Source organism: Staurois parvus, unplaced genomic scaffold (genome assembly GCF_062004578.1).
Source record: "Staurois parvus isolate SC_StPar_1 unplaced genomic scaffold, SC_StPar_1.0 ptg000253l, whole genome shotgun sequence".
Lineage (NCBI taxonomy): Eukaryota > Metazoa > Chordata > Amphibia > Anura > Ranidae > Staurois > Staurois parvus.
This window is the reverse complement of record NW_028318049.1, coordinates 1,300,032-1,325,771: the sequence shown is the minus strand read 5'-3', so window position 1 is coordinate 1,325,771 and position 25,740 is coordinate 1,300,032. Positions and strand designations below refer to the sequence as shown.

Sequence of the window (25,740 nt, the reverse complement as noted above, 5' to 3'; positions counted from 1 at the left end):
ATGTAATAATCTATATTATACTCATTGCTGGTCATTGTTGTGTATATCGCTGGTTCTTGCCGGAAGGGCGTGGCTACAAGGTCACATGCACACCGCATCACTTCCACTTGTACGGAAGACGTCAACACTACGTATTGCCCGATGAGAGATTTTTTTAGATTGGTTAATGTGAGCCACGATTTCGACCAACGCACGAACGCCTCTCGGTCGTTGGATGACCGATCGGGCGATTTCCTAATCATGTATTCCCACCTTTAGATTTCATATGTTAGCAGGACTCAAGAGGTGTGCAAGAGCAGAGTCGGGAAACTAAAAGACAAAACCAAAGCACACTGGATTGAACAGAAATCACTTAAAAGATACAGTATATAGCATAAAAAATAATCCAATCAAAGTATCACAATATAAACAGGACCTGTCACAAGTCCATACACCAAATCCTCCAATATATCAAAGACTGAGGAAAACCTCTACCCTCCTCCGTCTGGGCAATTTAAGGGCGTTGCGACTAAATTATTGTTGAAGTGGGAAAAATGTCATGAACACCAGCAATTCTTTTTGGCAAAGGATCCTCTGCCAGTTGCAGGTCTTCTGGTCTTCTCTTCCAGTTTGACAAGCTCTAGGCATGACACCCCTAAACTCCACTCAGGAGCCTTCTCTTCATCTTTCATAGCTTGGAGGAATGGGTGGACAGACTTTTGACAGGCTCATTGCAATGATGCTTGTGAGTGTAATCATATTTTTTTAAACCACTCAAAGATCTTTTAAATGTAAATACTAGGATGTGCCCCCTATGGATTTGTTTTATGTTTTATGCAGTTGTAGACTTCCCCTGCCTTTTCAGATGGTGCTGCAGAGTATTAACTGAGTCATATAATTGATTGATTTTATTTAATCTATAGTGCTTGAGCCCACGGTGTATCCAACTGAACATCTGTGTGCGAGTGATTTTTCTTTGGATTTTGTATTATAAAAGTATACTTCAGAGCTCTGGGAACTCCTTAAAAGGGGTTTACTGCAAGCATGGATCCCTGGGGTTACTTCAGACGTTGCTGGGGGTTCCTCTCATCTCATGGTGCCTGGATAGTTCCGAGTCCCAGAGCCAGCAGCATTACACCAATTACATTTATAGCTACCTGTACCACCACTGTAAAGAGGGGAGTCTTTCCACTGATCTCCAATGTAAGGGGCGTTCTTCCCACTGATCTCCAATGTAAGGGGCATTCTTCCCAATTACCACCAATGTAAGGAACATTTTCCCCAATGACCACCATTGTAAGGGGCTTTCTTCCCACTGACCACCAATGTAGGGAACATTGTTCCCACTGACCACCAATGTAAAGAGCATTTTTCCTACTGACCACAAATATAAGGAGTATTCTTCCCACTGAGCACCAATGTAAGGAGCATTCTTCCTAGTGATCACCAATATAAGGAGCATTTTTCCTAATAAACACTTACTTTCCCCAATGACCACCATTGTAAGGGGCTTTCTTCCCAATTACCACCAATGTAAGTAGCATTCTTCCCACTGACCGCCAATGAAAGGAGCATTCTTTTCACTGACCACCAATGTAAGGAGCATTCTGCCTACTGATCACCAATATAAGGTGCATTCTTCCTAATGATAACCCATTTTCCCCAATGACCACCATTGTAAGGGGCTTTCTTCCCACTGACCACCAATGTAAGTAGCATTCTTTCCAATGACCACCAATGTAAGGAGCATTCTTCTCACTGATCACCTAAGTAAAGGGCATTCTTAACACTGACCGCCAATGTAAGGAGCATTCTTCTCACTGATCACCAATGTAAGGAGCATGCTTCTCACTGATCATCAATGTAAGGAGCATGCTTCTCACTGATCACCAATGTAAGGAGCATGCTTCTCACTGATCATCAATGTAAGGAGCATTCTTCTCACTGATCACCAATGTAAGGAGCATTCTTCTCACTGACCGCCAATGTAAGGGGCATTCTTCCCACTGACCAATAATGTAAGGGGCATTCTTCCCACTGACCGCCAATGTAAGGAGCATTATTCTCACTGACCACCAATGTAAGGAACATTCTGCCTACTGATCACCAATATAAGGTGCATTCTTCCTAATGATCATCCATTTTCCCCAATGACCACCATTGTAAGGGGCTTTCTTCCCACTGACCACCAATGTAAGTAGCATTCTATCCAATGACCACCAATGTAAGGAGCATTCTTTCCAATGACCACCAATGTAAGGAGCATTCTTCTCACTGATCACCTATGTACTGAGCATTCTTTCCAATAATCACCAATGTAAGAAGCATTCTTCCTTCTGGCCCCCAATTAATTAATTTTAGCAGGAGTTCCCTGAGAACTGAAAATTATTTCAAGGGTTCCTCTGGGGTTGAGAAAGACTGCGCTAGCAATCAGATCTTAGAAAGGTCCATTGATCAAGTACTTTTAATAGGTCCTGTTTTTCAGGATTTCTTTAACCTTACACAGGTGTTGTGTTCAGTTTTTCTGACTTGGTCATTACCAGACATGTTTGCTCCAGGCGGTAAACCCCAAACTGTGACCTGCTGGAAGTCAGGGTGCCTGAGTTGGAAGACGTTGTCTTAGAACATTCTCCCAACAAAATCCATCAGTTCTGTGATTATACATGTAGGGTATTCAGTCGTAGCTGACTGTGCAAATGTGAACATTATAAGGCCTTCCCGAGAAGACTGGTCCTTACTTAAATATTGTTTCCACTATGAAACAGTTAATGGTCTATTATTTGAAAGGTTACCTAACAAATTCCTATTAAGGACAGCTGATGTCTTTTTTTCCCTATCAGCTTAAATGAGCCCATTGATTAAAAGGCTGACAGCTGCGATGGATTTCTGCTACAAAAGACTCCAGGAGATTAGCGGTAAAAGGGCTGTCTCTATTAAAAGGGAAACTGCCTTTGTTCCATTTCTCGCTAGATCTTTACTAAGCAGATAGAAGGCACATGGGGTTATAAAAATCAGTCACATTCTTCAATTATTGTACACAAATTTGCCACAACTGCGGGCCTCCATACTGGAAAGAGTAAGGACTTGTCCTTAAAGTGTACATAAACCCAACTGCTAAATTCTCATATGAGCTTCCATACATTGATGTCATTTCAAAAATCATTTCTTAAAATCTGCATCTTTATTTAAAATAATCCCTGGTAATCCTGCCAAGAAAGGTTCTTGTTCATACACTTCCTGTTATAGGGTGACAACACCCTGGTCCCTGTCTCCCTGCTCTTTAATTGCTACCCTGTCAGATGGAATTTCAATGGAGACTACAAGTGGCCGTTTCAGCACACATTGCACAGGCATGGTCCGCTGTCACCATCGGGAAACCTGTACTTTGCCCCACCATAGATACAGTACAATGAGTGAGCCTTGTCACCCTTAGCAGGGGTGTATGTACCACAAAGTAAACAAGGCATTTGCCTAGGGTGGCATTTTTCAGGGGGGCAGCGCCCCCTCCAAAACAAGGGCTGAAAGAAGGGACACATGCAGCATGGGGACCAGGTGGGATCTGAGAGAGGCTGCGGGCTGCTTGATGGTGTATGCAGAGCCCAACTCTCATTCCCGAGGATGGCCGGAGCTGTGAAGGTGAGTGTTTTATCTCTTGCCAAGTTGGGAGGGGGGGGGTTGTCAGTGTATGAGAGGCTGTGGTAGTGGAAGGCTCCGGTGGGGGCTGGGGTGTTGTTAGTCAATGTCAGGCTCTCTTCATGGGGAAGGGAGGTGTTGGTCGGTGTCAGGATCTCTCTGTGGGGGGCAAATTTTGTGTTGCCTAGGACAGCACGAAACCTAAAAACACCACTGACCCTTAGAACAGGAAGTGTAGTACTGGCAGGATCAAAAGATGCAAATAAAGAAGAAAAAAAGCCTGAAAATGAAAACTAAGGACACATCTAAGAACTTTTACTGGGTTTAAATAGGCCTATTTACCTTGAGATACACTTTAAATGTATTTTTGCACAGCTGTTATAATTACCTGAAGTTGTTTTCATGTTAGCTTCCTGTAATTTTCTGCACAACCATAAAGAGAACCGTAAGGGAAGGGCATTACTAAGGGCTCTAATACTCTCACAGTGATGTTGGTACCCTTCCTATACATAGTTGCAGAAAAGGAGGGTTATAATAAATAACACCATGGAAAGTTGATCCCAGTAGTATCCGGGACATCCCCCCCTCTCATTAGAATACACAGATTATCACTGCAGCCATTGGCGCATGACAGAGGCACACACGTGAATACCCAGCTAAACCTAAGGCTAGGTTCACACATGTGCAGGTGGATCCTCACAAAAATCTGTGCAGCCACACCATCCGCACAGAAGAATGCAGACCTGGAGCGGGTGCTATTAATTCTAATGGCACGCCGCCCGCACTGGAAATCGCAACCGTACTGGGAACCGAGGTTCCAATGCGGGCTGCATTTTCAGAAGAAGTGCAGGGACTTCTTCCCTGCATGTCACGAGGCACAGGAATCCATTCAAATGAATGGGCTCTCGTGCCCACGCAAAACATGGCCCGCAGGAACGCAGATATGTGAACCAGGGGTTATCATGTCGTATTGCTCCTTAGTCCTCCTATAGAGACACTAGAGTTTCCATATCTTGCACAGACCAAGGACAGCAGGTTTGAAAAGCTTTACATGAGCTAGCATAAACGGAGCTACAAATCCATAGTTATGGCGGCGCAGTTGCATGTAGGTTCCAAAGGAGCCTTTCTTAACCTTCTTACCCTAGAGGAACCCTTGAAATAATCTTCAGGTCTTGAGGGAATCCCTGTTAAAACCAGTTCAATGCAGGTCAGTGGGAAAAATGCCACCTTACAAATAGCCAAAAAGATCACTGGTGTCATGCAAATGGTTCTGGCAATTAGCGTTGACCCCTGCAAACACGATGAAATGTGAAGTCATTCCACCACAGCTCGAGGAACCCCTATCAACCCTAGGAACCCCATGATTCCACGCAATCCTGGTTGAGAATGGTTGCTCTAAAGCAATACTTTGCATGGCTTGACCCGTTATTCTAAGATGAGGAATAAACTATTTTTGAGGATTTTGAGAATAAATGCCTTCTGCTTTCTGCATAGCTAACAATGGCTTTTGGACTCCCTTTGGTCCCCACACTATAATTTGACTGGTTATCCATCGGAGTTTAGATGCTGTACCCAAAAAAGGGCCAAAAACCATCTTAAGAGACTGCTAGTGACAGGAACATTCACTATTGTATTCCCTGGCTATGGCTTATTTGTCTGGGAACTTTGCTGCATCCATTAGATAATTTGATACATTTTTAAGCCCTGAAGAAGGGGGACTCTCTTACCCCCCAAAAGTGCTGGCTTTCTCTTTACCATCTATGGCTATAATAAATATTTTTGGACTCTCAGGACAGTTGTTTGATGCCTTTTTTGGTACAATTACATGTGGCTTTCTCAAATTGGGTGGCCCTTATCTTCTAAAACTAAGCCATTAGGCTCAAAGTCTAGTTTCTCATTACTAAATTATTATTATTATTATTATACAGGATTTATATAGCGCCAACAGTTTGCTCAGCGCTTTACACTATAACGGGAGACAATACAGCAACAATACAGTTCAATACAAGAGGGTTAGGAGGGCCTGATCCTTGGAGCTTACAATCTAAGAGGGAGGGGCTAGTGGTACAAAAGGTAATAACTGTGGGGGATGGACTGGTAAGAGGAGTAGAAGATTCCATTATTAGCTGAGGGCAGGATAGGCTTCCCTGAAGAGATAAGTTTTCAGAGATCACCTAAAATTGAGCAGAGTAGGCGATAGTCTGATAAATTGGGGTAGAGAGTTCCAGAGGATATGGGGAAGCTCTGGAGAAGTCCTGGAGACGAGCATTGGAGGAAGAGACAAGGGAGCTAGAGAGCAGGAGGTCGGGCGAGGAACAGAGAGTATGGTTTAGATTCATGATTAAAATAATTCCAAGTGCTTTACAATATAACGGGAGACAATACAGCAACAATATAGTTCAATACAAGAGGGTTAAGCTCCTTGGAGCTTACAATCTAGGAATGATCAGTGTCTAGCTCCTTGATTATTATTAGTAGATTTCATTTCTACAAAACAAAAATTTGGAAATTTCAGTGAAAACTCTCAATTTTGGCAAAATGCTTTGCAGCCAGTGAGGAAGATGGAATTTTAGATGGGTTGGGGTGGTTTTTAAAGGACTTTAGTTGTTTCTTGAACCTGTTGCTGTGTAAAAAATGGCCCCTTATTAATCTCATTAGTTTATACTTTTTTATAAAATGAAAAAAATAAAACAGACAGTAATTAAAGTAAGATAAAAATAATAGCAACCCTATAACAATAATATACCCAAAATTTTAAAAAATGCAAAAAAAAAAGAAAGAAAAATAAATAAATTAAAAGAAAAAAAAAACAGGAAAAAAATTAATATTTTATACAGAAAGAAAAAAGATTGGGAAAAATGTCAAATACATAATTTGTTATTATACGCAAAATGGGAAAAAACACAAATGTTAATAATATTAAACTGCCCCAAGTACAACTTTAAAACACACTTTCCAAATGAAGAAACAAAAAAGTGTTTTTCAAAAGTCTACTAAGCAGCTGAATGAGTGAAGTGGAGAGTCTTTACTTAGGCTGGCCATGCACTATACAGTTCTCTGTCCAATTTCTGCCCAATTTCCTTGAGATTTACCTTTAACTATGTAGTGCAAGAGTCTGCCTAATTGGATACAATTGAAAGTGTTGTTAGGTTTGACCTCCTATTATATGGTTTTTGGTAAATCTAAACCAAAAATCGCAAGAAAATTGTATAATGTATGGCCAGCCTTAAGGTGGGAATGATTAGAAAATCGTCATCCAACGACCGAGAGGTGTTTGTTCGTTCGTTCGTTCCTTGGTTGAAATCGTGGCCCACATTAACCAATCTAAAAAAATTGTTTGTCGGGTATACGTAGCGTTGACATCTTCCATACAAGTGTGTGTGTGACCTTTTAGCCACGCCCTTCCGGCCAGAACGAGCGATATACACAACAATGACCAGCAATGAGTATAATATCGTTTATTACATGACCTATATACATCAATAGTGATACATAAAATATAATCTGCACAATTCTGGTTTCATGATCTCATTAGGTCAATCTACTTTTAACATTTGGATTTTTCGTTCGTGTTTAAGAAGATTCCTTGGACATAAACATCCGCGTCATCTTATGTTTCCGCTCATGTGTGATAGCGCTTGATAGATTTTTTTCATAGGACCCTCATACCATCGCATAGAAAATCGTTCGTATGCGAAATTACTTTTTTCATTGTTGTTCAACCGGATTGTTTTCTTCACAATATCGTTATCAGTCAAAACATCCTGCTCATCAACGAAGAGAAAATCATTGGATCAGTGGTTCCGTGAAATTTTTCGGACGATTTTCTTATCGTTTGTACGGGGCATTAGTCAAAATCACACCACTAATCCCTAATAAACCAAATTAAAGAAACTGAAATTTCAACTTTTTTTTTCAATGCCTGTACGGTCTTGGGACACTTCTACAGAAATGTCAATTTTTAAACAGGATACTCTGAATTGTGTGTATTGGAGAAGAGACATTTAGGGGTTCTGTAAAGTTTGGAGGGGCAGGTGTGACTCCAGAAAGCCTCTTAGAAGGTACGTGCTGCTTACGGAGAGAGCCGTGGCTTAAAGCATTACACAGAAGTAATTTCGCATAATGAAATGACAATCCAATCTGCTGTGATCATCCTGACACTCGGCTCCTTTTACAAACACACAAATCAGATCAATTCTATAATCATTACTCTATTGAAGGCCAATTTACACGGGACAATGACCGCTTGTTCACTTGTCATTACTCGTAACTGGAAAGTTAATACAACAGTTGTGTTGCTTGGTTGATACAAAGATGTGAAGCTGCTTGTTATCGTCGGCAATTCCAGGAATAACCTTGTCTTTTGCTATTGTTTCTGGCCACCATATTTAAAGTGAACCTGTGTTTTGTTCACAAAACATTTTTTTTTTCCTTCCACCGCCATTCTGTTCAGCCATTGGCTCCTACGGCTGTCAATCACAGCTAATGAAGAGAGTCGCGCTCTGTGTGTCTTATGGAGCACACAGATCCGGCTTGGGAGCGAGCACACACAAGTGCCCCCATAGTAATCGGCTGGCTATGGGAGCACTCAGCGGGGGGGGGGATGTGCAGTGGTTGGCGGGAGGCCCAGGAATGAAGGCGGGAGACCACAAAACCCAAACCCTAACCTCAAAACAAAAATGTACTATAATAAATCCTACCAGCTGGATTGCCACTTGTTCATTATTGTTTGATGTGTTTTCAATTGAAATCAATGAAAACTCATCACAATGCATGTGTTAAGATGTTTATCAACACGCATCATGATGCATGTCGACTTGTGGTGGCACATGTAAATGCAACATTCATTTATGCAATTAAAAACACACATTGACATGCATTTCCATTTATTTATATTGAAGGGGGGAAATCACAGAGGTGTGAATCTATTTTTTGGTGGCTGCATTATTTTTCTTTTTTTCAGGCTGATTTTCATTTAGTTTTACCTGGTGATCCTGCCAGTAACACACTTTATGTCCTTGGGTGACAACACTCACTCACCGTATTGTATAGAGCTGAAGTGTTGTCACCCTAGGATGCTCTCCTGATTTGATCTAACTACACCTCCAGCTCTACTCGTCTCCATTAGGCCACATTCACACAGGCAGGCCAGTTTACTGCCCCTCTGAAAAGGGATCCATAATAGATTCATTTTCAGAGATGGTTGCAGGCATTACTGAATGCCTGTTTTTATTTTTTTGTTTTCACAACGCAAGGAAGATTTTGCATTGCAATACTGCATCACAACCACATGCCAAATGGCTGGCACATGGTTACAGTCAGGGGCGTACTGACCATTTGGAAACTTGGGCACTGCCCGAGGGCACGGGGTCAGTAGGGGGCCCCATGAGATGCCCCTGGTACCTTTTTCATAGACTTTTTTGAGTTTGGGCAAGGACACAGGGGCCCCATGATCCTCTATTGCCCGGGGGGCCCCATGAGTTGTCAGTCCGCCCCTGGTTACAGTACTGTCCCATTGACTTCAGAGATGGTTCACACTGATGCGGTGTGGAATTCCGCAACGCATCACAATCACACCCCGTTCATGCGAACCGCGGCAGGTGTGTATGTTACGTTAACAAGAAAAAAAGAAAACAAACCGTCACATGCCTGATGAAGGGGTCCTGCGAGACTCCGAAACATTGCCTTGCTGTAACTATGTGATGGTTTATTAAAACCTTTGGACCCATATTGGTGATCCTCGGTGTGCTGGTGACATTTTTTTCTTGCTGATTTTGTTCGGTTCCAGCCGACGGTCACTGCAGCACCCACTTATACACACCGCCATTTTTAACGCAGGAATGTGTGCGTTTGGATCATACACTTGTATGTTACGTTAACAACACCCCAAAATTGGTCTGCAAAACGCGGTGCGATGTGCAGAATCGGATCGCATAGGTGTGAATACCAATGCGATCCGATTCTAGTGCGGACCAAAAAAGGGTCCTGCATGTTTTTGGTGCGGGTGCGGTGTGAATAGAGCCATACAAAATGTACGGCTCCAATCACACCGCACACAAATCGCATGTGATTTGTACTGGAATGCGGTGCGGTTCCTGTGTGAATCACATGCGATATACCGCACCGCATATATGTGAACCCAGGCTCAATGAGCACATTTGGCAATCCACACCACCTGTGGTCGCAGCAATCTTGACAGGATTGAGCAGTCACCATGTTATTTTGTAGGTGGCCATGATTGGTCAATGGCATCACCTGAGAGATCCCACCCCTTTGTTCATATTTAGGCCGGCCATACATGGGTCGAAAATCTACCGATTTTTAGTCCGAAAATCAGACCAAAGAATAATCGGCCAATTTTCGCTCTTAGTGGGTCAATGGCACCGGCCGATTTTCATGGTTCATCCCCTTTTCGGTGATTGGGCATGTTGGAAAATTCGTGAAAAACGACTGATTTTTGACTCAATGATGGTCAAAGATCGTACAATCATTTTTCCGAAAAGAATATGCCCATGAGCAGTGACCTGAAAGGAACTGAAGTTTCGCCTGTTATATGGGGTGAAATCAGTGATGGCACCATCGGATTACCGAGCGAACGACGATTCCAATTTTTGGACGAAAAATTGTTCGAAATTCCAACCATGTATGGCCTGCATAAGTTGTCATCTGCCAGAGATGTCATTTGTGGGCAATTAGCCATAAGTAGATGAACCTGTTGGCAGTTTTCTTTTCTTTCAGTAAGCCCCCGGTCACATCAGGTGCGATTTGGTATGTGATTTGCATGCCAGGCAACTTGCAAATCGTAGTCCAAGTCGCACCCTATTGTCCGCTATTAGTGCAGTCATATCAGTGCGGTTCTGACTTGGTCGGAGACGCACCAATTTTGAAAAGTACTTTTATTGTGGTTTGCATAGACATCTGTGTCAGATGGCTGGTCACCCAATTTTGAAATCGTGCGACTTCACTGTAAAAAATCAGCTTTGATGTGACCGGGGGCTTAGGCTGGCCATACACTATACAATTTTCTTACAATTTTCTGCCCAATTTCTTTTAGATTTACCTTCAACTATGTAGTGCAAGAGCCTGCCTAACTGGATAAAATGGAAAGTGTTGTTAGGTTTGACCTCATATTATATGGTTTTTGGTAAATCTAAAGCAAAAATCTCCAGCAAATTGTCTAATGTATGGCCAGCCTTGGCCAGCCTTAGTCAGAGAGAGTTATTCATTATGATTGTCGTGGATCTGCTTTGTCAAATGATGTAATTGCCATTTTGGCACTTTTTTCCCCATTTTATTAACCACTTGAGCTCTGGAAGATTTACCTCCCTTCATGACCAGGACATTGTTTGCTATACGGCGCTGTATTACTTTACCTGACAATTGCGTGCTAATGCTACGCTGTGCATGAATTACATTTATATTTTTTTCCTCACAAATAGAGCTTTCTTTTGTTGGTATTTGATCACCTCTGCGTTTTTTAAATTTTTGCTCTATAAATGAAAAAAAGACTTAATTTAAAAAAAAAAAAAAAAAACAATATTTTTAACATTCTGCTATAAAACATATCCAATAACAAAAATTAAAAAAATCAAATTTCTTCATAAATTTAGGCCAAATTGTCCTCTGTTACATAATTTTGGTAAAAAAAAAAATCTCAATAAGCATATATTGATTGGTTTGTGCAAAATTATCAATATCATCTACAGTCTATGGCAGGGGCGGACTGACAACTCATAGGGCCCCTGTGTCCTTGCCCAAACTCAAAAAGCCTATGAAAAAGGTACCAGGGGCATCTCATGGGGCCCCCTACTGACCCCGGACCCTCGAGCAGTGCCCGAGTTTCCAAATGGTCAGTCCGCCCCTGGTCTATGGTGTATATACTGGAATTATTTTTAATACTAGTAATGGTGGCGATCAGCGATTTATAGTGGGACTGTGATATTGCGGCAGACAGTCTCACACTACTGATGCTTTGTGGGAACCAGTGACACTAATACTGTGATCAGTGCTAAAAATATACTGTCACTGTATTAATGACACTAGCTGGGAAGGGGTTAAACATCTATGACGATCAAAGGGTTAACTGTGTGCCTAGCTATGTGTTTTGTGTGCAGTGTCATGTGTTTGTTCTAGGCAGTCTCCTAAATTTTATTCCCTGCTTTGCAGGGAAAGGAAATCTAGCATATTGCTCCTGACAGAACACAGCTCTGCCTTTTTTACATAGGAAGAGCCGTGTTCTGTCACTCTCCTCAGCGATCAACAGGTGCCAGCGCTCATCCATTGGCCGGCACCTGTTGCTCGGCTTCTGCTGTGTCCAATCACAGCAGAAGCAGCGCTCCAAAGGTGCATGAGCGCCCCCTACGGCGGAAGTGCAAAATCATCTTTATGCACACGGAACGTCTGAACTGTAGCAGTAAATGTGCTATAGGGCAGACAGGAAGGACTTGTCAAGATATGTGTGTGTTTTGTTATTTATTTTTCACTTTTTTTGTGAATTCACATACGGGGATCACAATTATGGGGCCAGATGACATCACTAGCAGCTAAGGACAAGGTGGGTGCCGGCACCCGCCTCTGCCTTAACAGCAAAAGACGGAAGCTGGAGAAGAACACGCTACTAAATATGATGTTGGACTCCTGCCAAATGGACAAAAAGTCTGGTGTTTGGATGAATGCCGGAACTAGGAGCTCATCCCTGGTCACAGCATACACTTTCATTTTTTTACAGTAGTGTAATGGCAACAAAAACAAGTTATTTCTGACAATTCAATATACAGTATTGAAAAATCTATTTTAGTCCTCATGCACACGGGACGTTTTTAGAGCGGCGGTTTGTGGCTTTTGGCATTTTTTTTCTACAGACAGTAACCCCCCCTAGCATAGCCTATGCACACATAGACTGTAATCAGCTCTTTTTGGCTGGAAAAACCCCCCAGAACTAGTGGGTTTCTAGAGGAGTAAAATGCGGCAAAATGCAGTAAATCGCAGCAAACCAGGGTTTTTGGACTTTTTTTGGTAAAAAAAACACTAAAAACTGCAAACAAGGCAAAACGCCGCTAAAAGCTAATGAAGAAAAAGTTTTTAACGTGACTTTACACAGTTACCAGTGTTATTAAAATGCCCCGTGTGCATGGAGCCTTAGCCCGGGTTCACATGCGGTGCGGTATATTGCATGTGATTCACACAGGAACTGCACCACATTCCTGTACAAATCACATGCAATTTGTGTGCGGTGCGATCGGAGCCGTACATTTTGTATGGCTCTAATCACACCACATCTGCACCAAAAACATGCAGGACTCTTTTTTGGGTCTGCACTAGAATCGGATCACATGGGTATTCACACCTATGCATTCCGATTTTCCACATCGCACCGCATTTTGCGGACCGATTTCGGGGTGTTGTTAACTTAACATGCACGCCTGCAGAGGTTTGCATGAACGGGGTGCGAATCTGATGCGGTGTGGAATTGGCAAATTCTGCACCGCATCAGTTTGGACCAGGGCGTAATGTTGTGAGCACTGCCTGTCTGCTGACCATCTCTTTACACAGCTTCCTGGATTCCCTGTATGCTTTGCAGCTTCTCCTCTGCTATTTACTTTCAATTTCTAAGAACTACATGTCCCATGGTACCCTGCTCTCTGCAATCAGTGATTCCAGTACTGACTCCGCCTTCTGAAACTCCTCCTATCAGCAATTCTGTAGTTCAGAAGGCAGGCTCTGTGAAATGTGTGCCACAGCAGTGTCTACTGACATGGCAAAGCAAATAAATATCAAAGAATTCAAGGAAGTAAATGTGTGGGGATCATCACAAAGTAAGTTTTCAGTCTTCAAGATCATTCAGAATAATAGGAGTAGGTTAGAAATAATTGAAATTCAATGTGGAAATGAATATATAATTTTACATGTTGACAATAAATACACTTTCTAGTCTTTAGTAATTTTGATTATACCCTGACGGGTCGGCATTTATTTTGCTCTATGCATAGTGTACAATTAACAATTTTTTAATTGTCATAAAGTACTATTTTTGTCTTTTTAATTTTTTTTTTCCATCTCAGTGGAGCGGATCTCCTTCAGCCTTTTTCATCCACTTCTATATGCACTGCCACCAGCACAGCTGCACTTCGTTTCTCTGGACCAGCTTCTTGATAGTGACAATAGCACACCATGTTTGAGCAATGTGCGCCGGCACAGCCAACAAGGACGCATGTGACTCGGTGAAAAACGCAGGAGCACAATTGTGAGACAGTTGGTACCATAGAACAGTAAGTGTCTGTACAAAGACCATCATGGCCGGATTATTTAAGTGAAAGCTGCAGATTGGAAAAGGTTGCAGACAGCTATTGAGATATTAAGGTATATATATGTGATTTTAGTGCCTAGGTTTTTATTATTATTATTATTATTATTATTATACAGGATTTATATATTATTATTATACAGGATTTATATATTATTATTATTATACAGGATTTATATATTATTTTTATTATACAGGATTTATATATTATTATTATTATTATACAGGATTTATATATTATTATTATACAGGATTTATATAGCGCCAACAGTTTGCTCAGCGCTTTACAATATAACGGGAGACAATACAGCAACAATACAGTTCAATACAAGAGGGTTAGGAGGGCCTGATCCTTGGAGCTTACAATCTAGGAGGGAGGGGCTGGTGGTACAAAAGGTAATAACTGTGGGGGATGGACTGGTAAGAGGAGTAGAAGATTCCATTATTAGCTGAGGGCAGGATAGGCTTCCCTGAAGAGATAAGTTTTCAGAGATCACCTAAAAGTGAGCAGAGTAGGCGATAGTCTGATAAATTGGGGTAGAGAGTTCCAGAGGATATGGGGAAGCTCTGGAGAAGTCCTGGAGACGAGCATGGGAGGAAGAGACAATGGAGCTAGAGAGCAGGAGGTCGAGCGGAGAGTATGGTTTAGATTCACGATTAAAATAATTCCATACCAGGGGCAGACTGACAACTCATGGGGCCCCCGGGCAATAGGGGATCATGGGGCCCCTGTGTCCTTGCCCAAACCCAAAAAAGCCTATGAAAAAGGTACCAGGGGCATCTCTAGGGGCCCCCTACTGACCTCGGGCCCTCGGGCACTGCCCGAGTTTCCAAATGGTCAGTCCGCCACTGTTCCATACTAATGATTATCATTCAAGTTGCTGTAGGACTGCATTGCTGTGCAGAAAACAAACTAAAACAATTCCTTTCACATACCCAAATGCGCATCAGTGCACATGAAAGGAAGTTTACATGACTTATGTTCCACTCCAGCGGTCTTAAACAAGTCGTCGCTGCGTATCGGCTGCCGCAGTCCGCGCCGGGACCACGCGCTCCGTGACACAGTAATTAACTCGATGACCAGGGCGAGGGGAAGACAAAGGACCTGTTTGCCCTTTCAAGAAGTCAATTGTTGAGCCTCTGTGAGGATTAGACACAGACAACAGTTCAGTCACGGCGACGTCATTGTGAATAGCGAGCAATTTTCCGCTCAGTGGTCCGTAACTGTACAACAAGACTGCTTGTTATTATTCATAGACCTGAGGAGGACGGAGCTAGTCAGTGCATTAGAGGAAAAAGAAAATGGCAACTGCTCAATCAACGTATAGGAAGCTGCATGAGACATGCCGCGCAAAAATTCTCCAGGACGGTAAAAAAGAATTTGCAAGAAAAAAAATTCCAACTTGCTGGTCAGCAGAGGGGACATAAATAAAGCATATCAAAATCCGAAAACAAAAATGTAATATATTACAGACAGGGGTGGACTGACAACTCATGGGGCCCCCGGGCAATGGGGGATCATGGGGCCCCTGTGTCCTTGCCCAAACTCAAATAAGCCTATGAAAAAGGTACCAGGGGCATCTCATGGGGCCCCCTAATGACCCCGGGTCCTCGGGCAGTGCCCGAGTTTCCAAATGGTCAGTCCGCCCCTGATTACAGATAACAAGTTCTTAGATGAGGTGGCTGCATTAGTTTTCCTTTTTTCAGGATTACTGCTCACATACGATAATGTCTGTCTATAGAGGAACAAGGTTGTCACCCTAGGACAGAAAGCCTGTTAGGAATACAGAACATTGTGGATTAGTAATTAGCACTTCTGCCTTGCAGCACTGCAGTCCCCAGTTTAAATCCCAGCCAGTACTCCATCTGTATGGAGCAGGGGTGGACTGATAACTCATGGGGCCCCTGGGCAATAGGGGATCATGGGGCCCCTGTGTCCTTGCCCAAACTCAAAAAAGCCCCAGGGGCCCCAGGGGCATCTCATGGGGCCCCCTACTGACTGGGCCTCAGGCAGTGCCCGAGTTTCCAAATTGTCAGTCCGCCCCTGGTATGGAGTTTGCATGTTTCCTCCCACCAGACATGCTGGTAAGTTAATTAGCTCCTGTCCAACTTGGAGGACATGTTAGAAAGGAACTGTAAGCTCCTTGTGGGCAGGGACTGATGAGAATTCATGGTATGTACATTGTTGGTGCTATATAAATATCGTGGGTGGGGTGTTCTGTAGGCCACAGAAGTGAACTGGGCAGGGCTGAGTGCACAGGACAGCACTTGAGATCCAAATTCTGAAGGCAGCTCTTTGTCAACTTGGTTCTGCAACGTACTCTGAACAATGTAGAAAGGATGAGAGTGCCACAAAACTAGTATGAGTTCAGTAGGTCTTTACTTTGCATAACATGATAACAAAAAAAACAACACGTTTCGGGGGTTTAAAACTCCCCCTTCATCAGGGCTGGGAAGTCAGAACAAGTCATGTAATGTTGTTATTTCTACATGGATTTCTATAGCATTGACAATTTACACGGTGCTTTACATACTGTACATTCACATCAGTCCCTGCCTTCAAGGAGATTATAATCTAAGGTCCCTACTTCATATTCATACAAATCCTATGGCCAGTAGGAATGGAAGTGTGGAAGGAAACTGGAGTTATCGGAGGAAACCCACACAGGCACAGGGAGAACATGCAAACTCCATTCTGATAGTGTTGTAGTTGCGATTTGAACCAATGAACCTAGTGATGCCAGGCAGAAGTGCTAACCACCATGCCCATAATCAAGGAGAGCTTTGAGCCCCCAAAGTGAGTTAGATTTTTCTTTTGCTTTACAAAATAAAGACCTACTGGATTCATGTAATGTGATTTCCAGCCCTGATGAAGGGGGAGTCTTCAGCCCCAGAAACGCATTGGAATTTTCTCTTTTTATACCCAGTAAAGACCCATCATATCAGTTTTGAGGCGCTCTCATCTTTTTTCTACGTTTTTCAGCATTCATTTTTTGGTAGGTTCAATTTTTTTGCACTTAGCAATGATATTTCTACATGGATTTCAATAGCATTGACAATTTACACAGTGCTTTACATACTGTACAGTCACATCAGTCCCTGCCTTTAAGGAACTTATAATCTAAGGTCTCTACTTCATATTTATGCAAATCCTATGGCCAGTAGGAGTGGAAGTGTGGAAGGAAACTGGAGTGTCCGGAGGAAACCCACACAGGCACAGGGAGAACATGCAAACTCCATTCTGATAGTGTTGTAGTTGAGATTTGAACCAATGAACCTAGTGATGTCAGGCAGAAGTGCTAACCACTATGCCCATAATCAAGGGGAGTTTTGAGCCCCCAAAGTGAGTTAGATTTTTCTTTTGCTTTACAAAATAAAGACCTACTGGATTCATGTAATGTGATTTCCAGCCCTGATGAAGGGGGAGTCTTCAGCCCCAGAAATGCATTGGAATTTTCTCCTATTACACCCAGTAAAGACCTATCATATCAGTTTTGTGGCGATCTCATCTTTTCTACATTTTTCAGCATTCATTTTTTTGGTAGGTTCAAATTTTTGGCGCTTAACAATGATATAAAAAACATGTTCAGCTGTATTTTTAGCAGACCAAAAGGAATGAAATAAGAATAGCTCTTTGTTAGGGTTTATAAACACTCCAGAGATTGATACCACCATTAATAAAACTCCATTCTGACATATGCTGCAAGTGTGACAACATGAAGGTGGTAAATTGTAATACATATGTATGACATCACACACAACAAGAACATTTATAATGCATATATTTATCCACATCTACAACTACTCCCCACCACCAATCCTATGGTGAAGCCTGAAACAGGGATCCACTGAGACCAGGGATGCTGATATTACATACAATGAGGGGGTATTCCCCTTGTGAATTGCGTGATACTGAAACCACCCAGCTTGAGACCCCCTCTTATTAAACCACTTTAGGCCGTGTATGGAGGAGAAGCTGGACACAAAGGCCCAGAGGATAGCTTGCAGTCCAGCTCCGTCTTCCTTCATTAAAAGTCTGATTGCCATTTCAATTCTTTGAAAGGTTTTTCCATTTATTTACAATTTAACATCTCATACATATGGAAGGCATGGTTCCTCAGCTCCGACACTACACCGCCTTGTACTCCTTCTTCTCTTTTCTTCCCCCCTTCCTTTAAGGCCTAATTGATTCTGGTAATTAATTTGTCCTACCTGCTGAAGCACAGAGCCATGGCAGCGGTGAACAGAGAGATTAGCACTAGACTCCTTTAATTATCTAATAGCATGGGCCAGCGAGGAATCCAGCTCTATTAAAACACTTTTAACTATTAACCACAGTGATTGGAATTGTAATGATCGTGACTTGATTTCCAGAAATGAAAGTAGGTGGAATCAAAGTCCTCGGTTTAATATCCGCCAGTTTAACATCCATAATTAGAGCAATTTGCTAGGCGAAATTAGCCGACTCTGATGTTCGATGTGATGCTAATTTGGCAAAATTGACTTCGGGGAAGTGTTGTACATCCAAAAAACCCCCCCCAGAAAACACAAAGACAGCATGGGAACACAAGTAACAGAAAATGTGATAATGTAAATAAATCTGTACTATGTATATATAAATATATACAGAGAAATAGAAAACGTAAGTGGTGTAGAAGAGGGGGGATGGGAGAGAGGGAAGTATGGGAAAAAGTATGGGCTGCATATGTGAGGATAGACAGATAATAGATTAATATGAGACAGACAGACAGACAGACAGACAGACAGACAGACAGACAGACAGACAGATAGATAGATAGATAGATAGATAGATAGATAGATAGATAGATAGATAGATAGATTGATAGACAGATTATTATTAGATAGATAGATTATTATGAGATAGATAGATAGATAGATAGATAGATAGATAGATAGATAGATAGATAGATAATAGATTGATATTAGATAGATAGATAGATAGATAGATAGATAGATAGATAGATAGATAGATAATAGATTGATATTAGATTGATATTAGATAGATAGATAGATAGATAGATAGATAGATAGATAGATAGATAGATAGATAATAGATTGATAGACAGATTATTATTAGATAGATAGATAGATAGATAGATAGATAGATAGATAGATAATAGATTGATAGACAGATTATTATTAGATAGATAGATTATTATGAGATAGATAGATAGATAGATAGATAGATAGATAGATAGATAATAGATTGATATTAGATTGATATTAGATAGATAGATAGATAGATAGATAGATAGATAGATAATAGATTGATAGACAGATTATTATTAGATAGATAGATAGATAGATAGATAGATAGATAGATAGATAGATAGACTAATATGAGATAGATAGATTGATAGACAGATTATTATTAGATAGATAGATTAATATTAGATAGATAAATAATTAATAGATTGATAGACAGATAGATTATTTTAGATAGATAGATAGATAGATAGATAGATAGATAGATTAATATGAGAGAGATAGAGAGATAGATAGATAGATAGATAGATAGATTAATATGAGAGAGATAGAGAGATAGATAGATAGATAGATAGATAGATAGATAGATAGATAGATTAATATGAGAGATAGATAGATAGATAGATAGATAGATAGATAGATAGATAGATAGATAGATAGATAGAGAGATAGATAATTATTATTAGATAGATAATAGATTAGTAGACAGATAATTATTAGATATATCGATTATTAATAGATAGATAGATTAATATGAGAGAGATAGATAGATAGATAGATAGATAGATAGATAGATAGATAGATAGATAGATAGACTAATATGAGATAGATAGTTTGATAGACAGATTAATATTAGATAGATAAATAATTAATAGATTGATAGACAGATAGATTGTTTTAGATAGATAGATAGATAGATAGATAGATAGATAGATAGATAGATGTTAGATAGATTATTATTATTATTATTATTAGATAGATAGATAATAGATTAGTAGACAGATAGATTATTATTACATATATAGAATATTAATAGATAGATAGATAGATAGATAGATAGATAGATAGATAGATTATTATTAGATAGATAGATTAATATGAGATAGCTAGATAGATAGATAATAGATTGATAGACAGATTATAGATAGATAGATAGATAGATAGATAGATAGATAGATAGATAGATAGATAGATAATAGATTGATATACAGATTATTATTAGATAGATAGATTAATATTAGATAGATAAATAATTAATAGATTGATAGACAGATAGATTATTTTAGATAGATAGATAGATAGATGTTAGATAGATAGATGTTAGATAGAGCATTATTATTATTAGATAGATAATAGATTAGTAGACAGATAGATTATTATTAGATATATAGATTATTAATAGATAGATAGATTATTATGAGATAGATAGATAGATAGATAGATATAGAAAGAAAGAATATTATTAAATACATTTGCAAGAAGGAAGGAAAAGATAAAAAAGAAGGAAGGGATCAATGACGGAGGGAAGGAGGGATATGCAGAAAAAAATGATAGAAAAATAATAACAATAAAAGGATAGATAGATAGACAGATATTGTTGATCACTGTTACATCTATTCCTATAGATAAAAACATACAGCCAGTAACAGAACTCTACTTGACATGTCTGGAGGAAATGTAAAGATGATGTAAATGTTGTTGGATTAAGCTCCTACATTGGGGTTGTGTTAGTATACATTATAAATACACCTGTGTGTGTGGTTGCATTGTTGGTGTTGTGTTGTCGGTGTGCTGTTTGTTTGTGTGGTAATAAATTAGCCCATTTCTATGAGGCGATTAGTAGTAGATGGAGTTAATGGCCTCTCAGGCGCCCCTCACAGGGTAATCTAGTGCTGATTAATGTGAGTTTCAGCACCTTGGACAGCAACGCTCCATGACTGGCAGAGAGAGCTGCAGTGGCTGACAGCTCCCACCCTCCGCCCTGGCCTCTGATTGGCTCTCTGGAGAGTCTCTCAAGCCCCTAGAAGAAGACCTGTCCTCCTGATAGAAGAGAGCCCCTTCTTCATCCTTGTCCTCCTCCTCCTTCTCTGCTGGCTGCATGCTCGCTGACATCCCACAGCCACAACTGAGACCTCTTCCACAGCAGCTAGTGGCCATCTCTGGCACCATGAATTTAAACTTTACCTCTCCAATCCATCAGGTGTCCACCCAGAGACCCACATCCTTCTTCATAGAGGATATCCTACTACACAAGCCCAAGCCACTTAGAGAGTCCAGCAGCACCAGCAGCAGTCACTTCAGCAGTACCTTCGCCTCTCGAGTTCCCTTTCTTGACTATGGCTACCCTTTAATGCCAACTCCCACCATCCTAGCACCCCATCCCCACCACCCTTTGCACAAGGCGGACCACCACCCGTTTTTCCTAGCCACCTCTGGTGAGTAGCGCTCAACGAACACATGCATTTGGGGGTCATTGTAACTGAATCAGTCAAGGGACTTGACACCCTTACTCTTGTAAGATTGGCCTTCCAGTTTATGTAGACAAAACTATTTATTTCAGCATGATTTTGGTCTTAAAAATATCTAGCGGGACTAATAAGGTAGAACCAGGCAAAAAAAATGAAGCAAAACTAAAAGTAAAAATAAATGTAAGTTATTAAAGCTAAATATTCTATATGTAACAGTATCTTACAGTAATTCTGAAATATTAGATTTGTTTTAGCATTTTACATAAAAGAAAACTGTAGAATTAAATGTTTTTAAACACTAGAATAGATGCACTTGTTGCACTTTGTTGAATGTTCAAATTACTTTTCCTGTAACTAATTACATAAATACAGCAGAACACAAAATTGTGGTTTTTGTTAACCTTGGCTACAGTATTATCTAGTTTTATAGGTTATAAATCATCAATAAATATTATAATAATAACAATGAAATATAAAAAACTCTCTCTTTCTCTTTCTCTCTCTATATATATCTATATCGTAGATATCTATATATCATACCATATATATCTATAGAAAAATAAATTATATATATATATATATATATATATATATATATGATATAAATACTAAATATCAATATAAAAAATATAAAATAAGAAAGGAGCGGGTATATATTGTGCCAATCTCAAACACTGTAATATCTTGTAAAGTGCATTAATTTTATATTTTTGTTGCTTATAATTTAGAAAGATTAAACAGAAATCAGTAACCTTTTTGTACCTACTCTTCCATTTACAATTTATTTTTTGCAGTTTTTTTCTTATTTGTTTGTTTTTCCTGTTTTCCTGTTAATACCACTACACATTGAAGCCTAGATAATGGAAAAGGGCTATACCTTCTTTTGGTAGTTTTTTCAGTCTTGTCATACTTGTTATGAATTTAGAATTTTAGACTTTGCTCTTGAGCCACAGTATATTCCTGATTTGTCTTTTATGTAGGGCAATATATATTTTATATTTGATCATGTAAGATAGAGTTTGATATGTAAAGCTCATAAAATGTATTATTAAATTAAAAAATATTTATTATACTAATAAAAAAATATAAAACATTTTGCAATTTAAATGGGAAATGGGGGATATACATTAACAAATTGGACCATGTATCATATACTAGTTATATATGGATTTGGGAATCTGCAGATTATTGTTGTGTATGCCAATGCTGCGTATGACCATATGACCATATATAAATAAGACATATCAGGCATTATAATGAGTAATGATACAGTAAATAACAGAAGTCCCATATACTGTACATAACTACAAACATGCAAAGGACTGATACATTTAATCTCCAGTTTTTTACACATAGAATTAAATTGTGTAATATATAACAGGTATTTACATGATATGTGTAACTATACGCAAAATATATATGCAAACAACTGATGGCAATGAAATAAAGCTGGTTAAAACAATTGTTTTATTTATAATGTAAAGATTTGACACAAAGAACTGAAGGTTGTATTATATAGGAGTCAAACAAGTTGTAATTTTCAGAAGATAGACTATATGTAAAATAGAAGTTTATAACCTTCAGTGAATATACAATAGAGCCGATAATATGCAGCAACAATACTGCAAAGATAATATTAAAATATACAGGAACTGATATTTATATTATTACATACAATTCATCAATATATATTTTATATTTATATTATTACATTATTAGATACAATTCATCAATATAATATGCAGTACAGTAATATAGAATTTAACACTATAATACATAATGATAATTATACATAAAAATACTCATAAGCTTTGTTAATATAGTAAAACGTAGAAAAAAATAAATTGTATATATATATATATATATATATATATATATATATAAGATATAAGAGATGTAAGAATTATGCAGAGCAATACAAAAAATAAGTATACAGCAATTATGTATGCATTTTACATTAGCATTAACAAAGATAAAAACAGAGTGCTAATATAAAAATTGGCCATCATAATATACAGGAAATAAATGTAGATTTTAAACATAATTCATAACAAATATATATATATATATATATATATATATATATATATATATATATATATATAGATAGATAGATATACACACACATTGACTATTATAATGCCCACCTGTTACATAAAGAAGACTTAATGATGATAAAGTATGTATGAAGAGAAATATTGTAATGTCCAGGGTAAGTATATATAAATAACATAAACATATAATATATATCAAAATATATATAAATAATATCACTTAATTTGAACTTTTTGAATGCTTTAAGTTTATCAAATATATATAGAGATGAATTAGTGTAACATCCAGCATTTATATAAATATTGTAGAACAAAATATTGTAATGTCTAGTAGTTAGATAGTTGATAGTTGCTCTGCAATGCGAGAAAATATCTAGAGATTGATGACCAAAATATCTATATTATTTGTAGAGAATAGTGAAGAAAATGTCCAAAATAAATGCAGGCATTAATGAAGAAAATGTTTTGGAAATGAATAGAGCCTGCACATAGTGCAGGTAGGTGTATCTGATGATTATAAATTGTGGCTACCTCCCTTCAGGTCTCCCCATGCCTGCCCTATTCCCCCATCACAGTGAGCTGCCAGGGAAGCATTGTCGGAGGAGGAAAGCTCGCACCGTGTTCTCAGACTCTCAGTTATCGGGATTGGAGAAACGTTTTGAGTTGCAGCGTTACCTGTCCACCCCAGAAAGAGTGGAGCTAGCCACTGCTCTCAGCCTCTCGGAGACACAGGTAATCATCTACAATCTATCTATCTATCTATCTATCTATCTATCTATCTATCTATCTGTCTATCTCTACCTATTTATGCAGGATTGGGGGGTTATTCTGGAGATAATCTATAGATATACTATGAAGCTTGAATTAATATTCCTGTTTAAAAGGATCCTGTGTCTGTATTCTCAAAAAGATGTTCTTTGGCCATTCTGCAGGTGAAAACCTGGTTCCAAAATCGTAGGATGAAGCACAAAAAGCAGCTGAGAAAGACTCAGGATGACAATAAAGCCCCATCCAGTGATGGACCCTTAGACCATGGCTCCAGTGACACAGAACTCGGGGACAATCCCGGAGCAGATATGGACAAGGACCCAAACAGCCAGAGTCGGTACCTGAGAGATGAACCAGAAGATGAGGTGGATATCATAGAGGATGACATGTGTCCCCCCCATCTGCTATAACAGCCGGATACAAAGGACACCTAGAGTTTGGGGCCTCTCATGGAATATGCACCCATAACTATCATGACATGAGTGGGGGAACCCCAAGACTGCTGTACAGCACACATTTTTGAGTGGGGGGCTCTGTTATCAGAGATGGGTGTTATTAAACTTTTCCTACAACACCTCACATCAAAGTCTTTATATGACCCTCCCCCAGTTTTCATGGACAGTTCTCCTGACTCTTTTGCTGATAAACCCACCAAATCCCATGGACAGGAGAGGACCTCAACGCCTCATCATCAAGATGCTGGAGCCTAATAGTATATCATGGTATTATACACTTGTTGTGACTTAATCAGAGAAGACCCAAAATTTCCCCACTTCCCTTGTGCACTTTCATTCCTCCATGCTATGTGTCATTTGTCAGTGGTTGTAAAAATTCCTTCCACGTGTGCGAATAACTGTCCATTGTCCAGTGAACACTATGCTTTCTAGTGCTCACTACACTGTTTCTACAGAAATAAATATATATATATAAATCCCCCCACAGTAGATTAAAAATTATTTTATGTTGACATGTTTAGGCTGATTTACTAGAGGAGTTGAAAATCTTCAAATATTTACTTCAGTTATCTAATCATGTGAAAAGCACATTCCTGTATATTAATTTTTTATTTTATCTGCACATGACTGGGTATTCAAAGTAGACACAGCTACAATTTATTGAGTAAAGATTCTCAACTCCTTTAGCAAATTATTGGTAAATTATTTTTAACACAAACATTTCGATGAAAATAATGTTGTGATCTTTTACTCCACTCCCCCCTCAATCCCACGCCTGTCTTCAATTAGCCTGCCTTCCTTCCTTCCTTCTATCTATCTATCTATCTATCTATCTATCTGTCTATCTATCTATCTCATAATTGTCTATCTATCTATCTATCTATCTATCTCATAATTATCTATCTATCTATCTATCTATCTCATAATTATCTATCTATCTATCTATCTATCTATCTATCTATCTATCTCATAATTATCTATCTATTTATCTATCTCATAATTATCTATCTATCTATCTATCTATTTATTTATTGCTTCTATCAGTTTCTTTTTTTCTGCAATTTTTATTTCTT

At 39.2% G+C, this 25,740-nt stretch overlaps 1 protein-coding gene across 1 annotated transcript; it reads left to right on the top strand.

Annotated features, from left to right (window-relative positions):
- Positions 1-21,055: 21,055 nt before the first annotated feature.
- BSX (brain specific homeobox) lies at positions 21,056-25,502 on the top strand. Its single transcript, XM_089680924.1, has 3 exons — positions 21,056-21,357; positions 23,986-24,176; positions 24,377-25,502. Exons 1-3 carry the CDS (start codon positions 21,090-21,092, stop codon positions 24,620-24,622), a joined length of 705 nt encoding a protein of 234 aa, XP_089537050.1. The 5' UTR covers positions 21,056-21,089; the 3' UTR covers positions 24,623-25,502.
- The last annotated feature ends 238 nt before the right edge of the window (positions 25,503-25,740 follow it).

What these genes read in the sequence shown, in the direction of transcription:
- BSX (XM_089680924.1), top strand. Translation starts at nt 21,090, where the DNA reads ATGAATTTAAACTTTACCTCTCCAATCCATCAGGTGTCCACCCAGAGA. An exon ending in GTTTTTCCTAGCCACCTCTG is followed by an intron (nt 21,358 to 23,985) that starts GTGAGTAGCGCT and finishes ACCTCCCTTCAG; the next exon opens with GTCTCCCCATGCCTGCCCTA. An exon ending in TCAGCCTCTCGGAGACACAG is followed by an intron (nt 24,177 to 24,376) that starts GTAATCATCTAC and finishes GCCATTCTGCAG; the next exon opens with GTGAAAACCTGGTTCCAAAA.